Raw genomic sequence first — 9,454 nt, 5'->3', positions numbered from 1 at the left:
CCCAAGCCATTGTAATAAAGGGAGCAAAAGGCAAGTCTACAAACACTCCACCAGCTGGTTACAAGAAAGTACCATACAAAAATATTCACTGGCAAGTTCCTTCCTGAGGGTATCTTTTGTTACACATGTAACATAAAAACACTTTTTATTTTAAACAAACAAAAACAAACCCCAAACTGTAGATGTCAATTTTATTTCAGTCATGGCTTTACGAAAGGTTTGGTCTATCATGAATACTTTTATAAACCCTTACCTATGTACATCTGACTCACTCACACCACGACCACCCAAGACCTGCGAGCTGCAGACAACGTGGGATTCAGCAGCCTCAAAGCATACGAGGGTTATAAAGCGTGCCCAGCTCAGAATGGATCTGCAGTAGTCGAAGAAGTTGGCTGCATTTATGTGCACCCTGGAATTTGACAGATACCATGCTCATAAGGTCCTTCCAGTCCTTATAGAAATATCTTGAACTTAGGAACCCCTCTAGAAGTGGAATAATCTCTTGTGTAAATCATCCTCGAAAATCCCATCCCGGCTACGGAAAATTCCCAAGAATGGCATTTTGGGAACAGATCCAATCTCTTCTAAGGAAGACCCATTGTTTACACAAAAGAATTCCTACACAACACTCCTCTTCGAAACTTTTTCCCCTCCGGGGCTGGTACCATCAGGTAGGGTGGTGACATCTTTTACACAGTCTACTCCTCTCTCCATGGTCTACCTGGGCTTTAAACTCTAGATCCTTTCCTTCTGAGTAGATATCTAACAGATGATACTAACCAAGCTGGTATTAATTGCTGCAGTGATGGATGATTTATAAATAACTGCTACAGAAAAACAGAAATTCCCATATATGCAAGCTAGGAGCTTAACTAAGGAAATTTTCTTAACATCCCCCCTCTTAAAACTATTTTAGGGCTTAGATGGGGAAGGGAAGGCCACTCTGTCTTCCAAAATAGTGTCTCCATTCTCAGCACTGACAGACTTGGATATTTCCAGTTTAGTGTTCAGAATTGGCAAAAGTTGCAGGAATTCTCAAGAGCAGAAGATGCTGCCATGCTAGAAGATGCAATAGAAGGTGAACACTGTAGGTTTACTGCATATCTCAAGAGATACAAATTGGCTGCGCTATAGTTTACAAACAGTGTAAAGCACTGTTGTCAATTACCACATGGCCTCATCTGGCTGCTTGCAACAAAATAATCTGTCTCTAAGATAGAGCTGTCATGTACTTCTACCTCATACAAAGGTACAGAATTCTGTTTATATTTAATTTGCAGAAGAAAAAAAAGTGCACAGCAGCATGGATCCGTGGAAGGCAGCAACTGTGTTACCCCTTAGTACTGCTCCAAGGAATATGTGCAGCTCCAATTGCCAGCCTTTTTGCAGAGCTGTCCCAGAGTCCTCACAAGTGCAATGGAAGGAGAATTAAATCCTCTGCTAAGAGACGAGCTGCTTCCATTAACTATTCTAGGATTTCACCACTAGCAGACAATTGAAAGGATGACATTTAATCTAATAAATCACTCAACCTAACTATCGGCACCCTGTCTGGATCAAACATGCGTCACTGCTGGCAAGCGTGGTTAGAAACTGCTTTTGAAGCAATGAGGCCTGGGGGAAGAACTGCACAGCTGGAACCGGGGTGGTCACCTCAGTTCTGCACCCTGAACAACCAGTCTGTTCTGTCCCACTCAAAGTGCTGCGGCTCACAGCAAACTACCTGTCAACGTCTTCACTGGTCACTGTTTCAAGAGATTTGGTTTAGTGATACTGAAGTTGTCTTAGCTTTCTTCTGCAATGGCCTACCTGGAAAAAAGGGAACAGGGAATATTTTAGGCAAAAAATCTCTAGCGCTGTTACATTCATACACTCCATTTCAACATTATTATCTTCTTGATACCATGAGGTCCGATTTTAAAATGCTGGTCACCAGTGATTACAAAGAACAATAGAAACGAAAGAGCAACCCTCCCACAACGAAAGGACTAGTGTTAAAACCCACGCGTGTGTAAACTCACTACAGATTTGCAACTGGAATCTGATGAAATGGATCTGAATCACTTTCTTGCCCTTCCCCTTTCAGACCATTTCATCAGCAAATCAGGTTAAATCAAACAAAAGGATTTTTTATTTTGCTTTTTTGTGTTGGTGTTTTTTCATTTTTCGCAATTGTATTGTTACAGCCTGATCTGGATCTGGGACCACAATTTGTATCCCTGTGGCTTTTTCTCAGTCCATGGCATTGGCAAGTTATTGAGAAGAAGCTTTTGTTGCCAACGTAGCGACGCAGTGCTGCTGGAAGCTGGGGGACACTGCCGAGTTGCAGCCTAGTCTCTGGTGTTGCAGTTTTACTGAGCTGTTGGTCTCGCTTTCCACAATCCAGGAGGAGTCTTTTCCCATGACGCCGAGACAGCCTGTGCTAGCGCAGCATATCCGCTCGTCCATGATCCCGCTGGTCTGCTCTGCCAGGAGCTTGCTGCGGTTTAGCTGGGTCACCTCAGGTGCCTGACCCTGCAGGACAGCAGCTATGTGGTTCAAGAGATCTGTGAAAAACTCGGAAACACCCTCATAGCCTGAAAAGAGAAAAAATAAAGGTGAGAAAAAAGGCAATTAAGTAATTTTCTTAAGTTCTTTGAAAGGCTTCTGCTACCAGTTGATTTCTTGGGCTGTCCTTGCCCTCCAAGTGACAATAAAAAGGCTTCCTTTCCGTGATGTCGTTTTGAGTGACTACACAAGCAGGTTAGCATAAAGAGGAACAGAGACCCTTGCTACAAAAATACTTTTGTTCGATGAGAAAAACTGTCACCTTTCAGATTTTCTGTTTCTTTTTCCTCCCAAGTATATGTGTGTGTATATAATTTTAGGTATAGTCTATCATTTGTTGCCAAGCTCAGGTTTTTCCATAAGTTACAAACTCAGTGGTCTAACATTGATCTTTTCCATCCTGTTTCCAGGTTTACTATGGAAAGGAGCTCTGACGCAGTTTCCTTGAGGGTCTGGACCCTCTCTACAATTTGCCCAGCAATACCATCAGGGAAACCGCAGAGGACAGCGGGGCTGGTTTTATACCCTACAGAAAAGGCAGTTTCCCACAGTGTAAGAAGTAATGTGATGCTCATCTAATCTAACTGAACATGGCAGTTAAAACATGTTCCCAGCTAAGAGCAATGTCTGAAAAAACACTCGAGGGACAGTAAACACGTATCAATGGTACAGTATTTGGTAGAAACATCAGTCTTTTATTCCAGTAGTGAAGCCACCTTTCTGCATGTTCTGAAAAGCAATTCCAGACAATTTACAATGCAGAGTTTAGCAACAAGTTTCCTGGTTAAAACAGTTGCTCAAATACCACGAGACATGACGTTTTTGGTGACACAAAGGGTGGCAGTAGGCGTACAGAGATTCTGGCTCTATTTTAAACACTCTGGTACAGCCACAGTTTTATCACTGCATTCATTTTAAAATTGAACCAGACACGTAACATAGCGGTACAACGTCTTGAAATGGATCTTAACCGCCACTGCATTACCTAAAATTGTTATCAATTTGATTTAGTATTTAGAGGTGACATGTGCCATTCAGTGTATTTAATAGGCTAGGCTGATTGTTTTAAAATGTCTGTAAAAGTATTCTGAAGGTGACTTGGTATTAATACAGGAGACTGAAGCAATAAATAACAGTTTAAACGTCCCATGTGAATAGCACACATTCACACAGCAGCACATGAGCAGAACCAGAGACCACAAAGTAAATGCACATTTTAAAACACTTTTAGTGATGTGATCACAGGGCAGAAGAGTCCCTCAGATCCATAAATAATTCAGTTTTAATCTCCATTCTCCTGTAAAGATCAACTTCCTTAGGCAATAAAAACCCAACTTCCTGAAAAACACAAGGTAAGAGGATAATTTCACCTTAAGATAAATGTGGTGATTTTATGGTATATTTATAACCCACACGTTAACCAATTAACTTTTATTTAGGCTGCTGCATTGCTTTGGGTTTTATTGCATTCAGTCACAATTCTCCTAGGTACTTAACAGGTCACACAAAACACTAGCAACGTGAGACAACAGCTCTCAGTTTTCCTTTCTCAAAGGCCCTTAAACAGATTCACCAAACAAATGGGCCATTTCAAAACGTCAAGTTTCCCAGTGCCCCACTCGATAATCCACTGGCTGGCACGGGGCAACTAGGACTCTTGTGGCTGGTCATGGGAGCCAGAACAAGATCTCCACCTCTTTGACAGAGGTGCTTGTTACGCTTTCTTGCTTATGTAAAAGCCATGGGATTAGCCTTCAAATCTACTCAGAGTGCTTCAAACACCCGGGGAATAAGCCATCTCCATAGTAACAGCTTTAATATTCAGAGAGGAGATCCATAGTACCCTAGAGTGTTTCGTGTCTGCTCACTGAAAACAAACCAGCCTTGTTTGAGGGCACCTGGCAAACTCACAAAGAAGTTGCTTTAAATATTTAATGGGAACAACATGGCCAGTTATTCGGTCCTGAAATCGGCAGATGTTACAGTGTAAGGAAACTGTATGTATCAGGCAGGCTTCCTCTGTGCAAGCCCTCTGCACACTGTGTGGAAAGGCCCAACTAATTCTGCCTGGTCACTCAGAAGAAACTTCACACACTTCTAAAAAAGAAATACAAGGAAGGGAGGAAGAAAACCAGGGTGTCTCAACTCTTGAGCCACACAATGCCTTGGGGAGGCTGCAAATTCTGTGGATATTGCCTTGCTCTGTTCACTGGCTGCTGCTGCGGGCCTCTCAAAAAAATGTGGGCCATCACTGTGCTGTGACAAAAACAAAATCAAGAAGGGCAGATTAAATTATACCTTCAGAAACTACTGGCAATGAATTCAGGGTTCATGTCACACAAGGAATCAGGGGGAGGATATAAGTTTTGCATACCTCAAAGCACCAGTTGCATGAATCGTGCTCCAGCAGGTACTATCTTAGCACTGCCCACTGAAACCATTTTGGAAATGCCTGTCTACAAGAGGCCTGAATTATGCTACATTGAAAACAGTCTCCAGAGTCCTATGGCTGAGTGTGGATAGGAAGGATGTCCACTGAGTAATGCATCTGAAAACAAGTACCTGCCCCCACTGAGCTTTGTGGAGTCAAGAAATGCCTAGGAGCATTTTTAAGCTAGCATGGTGGAGCCTATCAGTGACTGTTTTGAGCAGGGCTGAAACTGAACTTCTCATTAGCAAGTTGTTGGCTCCATCAATGAAACCAGCCCTTAAAGCTGCTCAGCCTTTAATCATATTGGCCTTCGGAGGGAAAAGCAGCTGTTTGGGCTGAACATGTTTTTGGGCAACAGAGTATTGCGTGTTAAGATGTAACTTATTTTCTCTTGTATTTTACCCCACTGCTGCTTCTCCAACCTCAGCAGCCCTTGAGAGCAGCTCATCTCTCTCAGTTCTGCTACCTCTTACAAATTTGAAGGCAGTTTTGTCCACCCTCAGCTTCTCTCTTCCATATCTCTGGTCCCTGCTGCTATCCTCTAGACCTTCTCCATCTGGTCTTCAACTTATCCCATGGTGATAAAGCCAGTAGCTACCTTCACTACCCATATGTTCACCACCAAAAAAATCCCGTGTGAGACACAACGTAGACCTGTGCACAAGAAGCTTCCCCATGCTCTCAAGCCTCTTGCAAGGACTAAACCACTCTATTAATTCAATGTCTCTTCAAAGACCAATTACTGTGCAGACTGAAACACAGAACTTGGGCTGAATATCAAAAACTACTGTCTTAGGGTAGAAGTAGAGCAGAGCATAAGGCTTAAGGCAGTTCTGCTGCCACAACAAGAAGACACTACTCCTCCTTGAACACTTAAGTTTGCCACTAGTTATTCCCCAACCTGGACTTTTCAACATCTCAAGAAAAGTGGAAAATGAAAAAACAAAAACCCCAAAACACCAAACCAAAATGCAGGATGCAGGATTGCAAAAGAATGTCCTGCATCACTGACTTCAAGACCCAGTGTCTGAAATATAATCCCATTCATAAAACTGATGTGGCTCCATCTGACACCAAATTTAGGTTGTTTCACTGCTCTTGGCAGAATACTGTTTTCATAGGTCTGCAGGTTGCATCAACACCATATGGTAGAACCAAACTGCAAAGTGACCTGAGAATAGCAGGGCTTGAGTTTTAAAAGGAAGCCAGCTACTGTGGAGATAGACAGGCCAGGCACTACAGGACAGTAGTGGGATTGAGGTCCTGGATTGAAAGACTAAGACATCTCGGGGCTTGGGGCAAGATCTCTAGATGTAAAGATACCTCAGCCATAGTGAAAACTCAGTCTTCAGTGACATGTTAAACGAACTGTAACAGCCTGTGTATGTCTCTGGGAACAAACATCACTATTTAGGTAATGAGATTTTCAAAGAGAAAAACTCCATGCAAAACAGCATCAAATGAGACGATGTATTCTTCTCCTGTGTCAGGCTACCGAATTTAGCACAAGTGACAGACCATTATTGCCTCCTATTATACACACAACTCCTTTTAACAACTCCAGCGGTCAAGGAGCTTGTTTAGTTGTTTCCAAGACATAAGTGGCACTAAAAAAAGTGGAGGACAAATCTACCAGTTTACACACACTCTATTCTATTATTTTACTCCAGGACCCATTTATGAGAACCTGCAAGGATATTTAACCCTTTACAGCAACTTCTGTGCACCTACAATTTCATCATCTTCTTCAGAATTCTGGCGTTGTTGCTTTTGTGCACAAAATGTCTTTTCATGGGGAATCAGTTTGCACAGGAAGAGATTTTCAAGGGAACAGTTTGCTGCTTCCACCCCCTCAACACTTCTAATGGCACAGAGTCTGGGAAAAAAGAAATCTTAAAAGGCTCTCCTAAAATAGAATTTATTATTCTTCTTTTCATCTTCAGAATGAGGGACAGACCCAGAAAGGCCAGGTCCCAACACACAGTCCCATGCTTCAGTTCCTGGGCATCCCTTTGCAGGGAAGGGCCTGATAGCCATGTTACAGCAGGCCACTAAAATTTGACTGTATCTCCTAAGAGCTATTATTTCAGTAGCACATTCCATAGCTAGATTAGGGTTCTGCCCTTCCCAGATTAAACAGTATCTGATTTCAGGACAATTTGGCTGCTTCTCTCCTGTCCCCTACCTGGAAAGCAATGATGTGAGACACCAGCAGTAAAACTTTACACCAAGCAGGCACTGTGCAGTTTCCACAAAGCATGAATGCAAAGGCCTTTCTCACCTGGGAATGCATTTATATCAATGACTGCATGCTGCCCAGTCTGATTGTTAATGATGATATCAATTCCAAAGAGGGAAACTCCTAGAGCTTGCCGCAGTGCCTTAGAGATTTCCCGGATGACGTCATCATTTGGCCGCTCAAATACTCCTTCGATTTTATCCAGCTATAGTGGAAAAAGACACATTACTAAGTGACTCTGAAACAGTGTTTTTAGTGGAAAGATTAATTTTTAGAGGTTTCCAGGTGCATATCCACCAAATCTAATTGCAGAGAACCGGTGGCATGAAACAGAGAAAGACACCAAAGAGAAACTGCTTTAATAATTCAGAATTCTACCAATATTGAAAGTTCACCCACTCTAAAGCACCTAGTTCTTCCTCTTCACACTGGTGCAGATGCTTGAGACACACAGTAGTATAAGAATGAATGGAGAATCAGACACACTATTTTAAGTACTAGGTCTACACCTTAAAAAACCAAATACAGCTGGCATGTTTAACCCTGTGCTGCAAATATTCTGGTTATCATTCTGTTATTTCGATGTAGATTAAGGCCTACATTAAAGGACTGATAAGCCAGACTCCTGCTGCTAGTTTCATTTGAACCATACAACACAACTTAGCTGATAATTTTAGGGCACAGGCTAATTCAAAGGGGATATCTTTTATGCAGGTTTTAATGTAGAAATCATTCTACAAAAATTTATTAGGATGAATAACTGGTTATTTATGACTGCAAGATGTAATTTTTTGTCACTGTTTAAACAACAGGCTATGCAACAGAAGTATGCTGTTACGCCTACAGAAGCATGTATGGGATATGTACATGTATAAGAGAAGTGGCAAGTAAACCACATGAGCATATACTCTTTCTAGTGTGAAAGTAAATTTAGCCATAAAGGGATTTATGACTAGCACAGTTATAGTTTTAATTTTCAGCATGCCCATCAGTGTTGCACAGAAAATTTAATCATTGCCAACTATAAAACTTGTAGTATAAAACTAGTAAAGCTTGTGAAACAGAAAAGAATCTGCAGCCTCAAAGATTGAAAGGACCCAGTTCTGTAAGGTGACTTTCTCAGCAGTCAAGGGCCTGAGAACTTGTTAGGATTCATGCATGCAAAGCTTATTAAAAGGATTGGTAATGCAAGCATGAAACTGTGCAGTGTGCTGGCACTGCTGGACTTGGAAGACACCCAGAAATGGTCCTGCAACTCAGGTGTGCTCACACCGCAGACAGCTACCGGCCCTCCGTGGCAACTTGTCTGCTTGAATTTTCACTGTTTGTCCTTCCTCACAGAACTGAGTCCTAAAAGGATGATTTATGCCTGTTAAGCTCTCTGGACAGGTAAAGGCTAAGTATTTGCATTCAGAACCTCCTTCTTCCCTTTGCTAGATTAGCTCTGGGGAGCTTAGGCCTGGCAAGCAGCACAGGCCTGCTGCATCAGTGCTTCCTCACCGGAGCTCGGTAAGGAAAACCAGAGGGACACACAGTCATGCTGGCTCGTTGTACCAAACACACCTCAGCCTGCAACACAGAAGCAGACAACTTGTGAAGGAGCGCCGCTAGCTGCTAACGCTTTGGTAAGAAAGGACTAGATAGTTTTCCAGCAGTGCTAGAGGAAAAAAGACCAAGTATACTTACTGCTGTTAAGACAGATGAGGATTCTGGCTTTGAAACATTGTGGCTGTTGAAAAATATCGATTCTCTGTCTGGAATTAAAAGAAGGTTGTAAATAACTTTATAATACATTTTAATTTCCAAAGGATTAGTGCAAGGAACAGTAGATGGCACTGCAGCCCTGGCAATCTAAGTCTACTGGGCAGTCCCCCCCCCGCCACCCACGCCACTCTCAGGGGCTCTCCTGCCTGGCACTGAGCTGCCTGCACTGGTAGGGACCCATGGCCGTGTCACCCACAGTTGTTGGACTTCAGACCACAAATAAACAAAACTGCATGGGGTTAATAGAAACCAGCTTCCTTTCCTTCACCAGAGCCAATTAACTAAGGTCAGTAAGATAACAAAGTTAATTTCTACTAATTTCCTATACTCAGAGTGACAGTTCCAATGGGAAGACATGAGATAGAAGAGAGAAGCTGCATTCACCGCAGGCAGTAGATCGATAGCACCCGGGGTACACTGAGATCCCTGTGAACCTGGGGAGGGCACTGTCACTGCAGAGGAAAGCAGTA

At 42.6% G+C, this 9,454-nt stretch overlaps 1 protein-coding gene across 2 annotated transcripts in view; it reads right to left on the bottom strand.

The window, feature by feature from the left end:
- Nucleotides 1-1,276: 1,276 nt before the first annotated feature.
- Nucleotides 1,277-9,454, bottom strand: part of ITPK1 (inositol-tetrakisphosphate 1-kinase) — a 122,759-nt gene continuing 114,581 nt past the window's right edge. For both annotated transcript variants that reach the window (XM_035888706.1, XM_035888707.1), the window contains exons 8-10: nt 8,907-8,974; nt 7,263-7,425; nt 1,277-2,579 (exon numbers count right to left, since the gene is read on the bottom strand). In XM_035888706.1, coding sequence (XP_035744599.1) covers nt 2,257-2,579; nt 7,263-7,425; nt 8,907-8,974 — 554 coding nt within the window. In that variant the 3' untranslated portion in view covers nt 1,277-2,256. The remainder of the gene's footprint in view (nt 2,580-7,262; nt 7,426-8,906; nt 8,975-9,454) is intronic.

Source organism: Egretta garzetta, unplaced genomic scaffold, assembly GCF_000687185.1.
Source record: "Egretta garzetta isolate BGI_Z169 unplaced genomic scaffold, ASM68718v1 scaffold361, whole genome shotgun sequence".
NCBI classification, from domain to species: Eukaryota; Metazoa; Chordata; class Aves; order Pelecaniformes; family Ardeidae; genus Egretta; species Egretta garzetta.
This window is presented reverse-complemented; position numbering and strand designations above follow the sequence as displayed.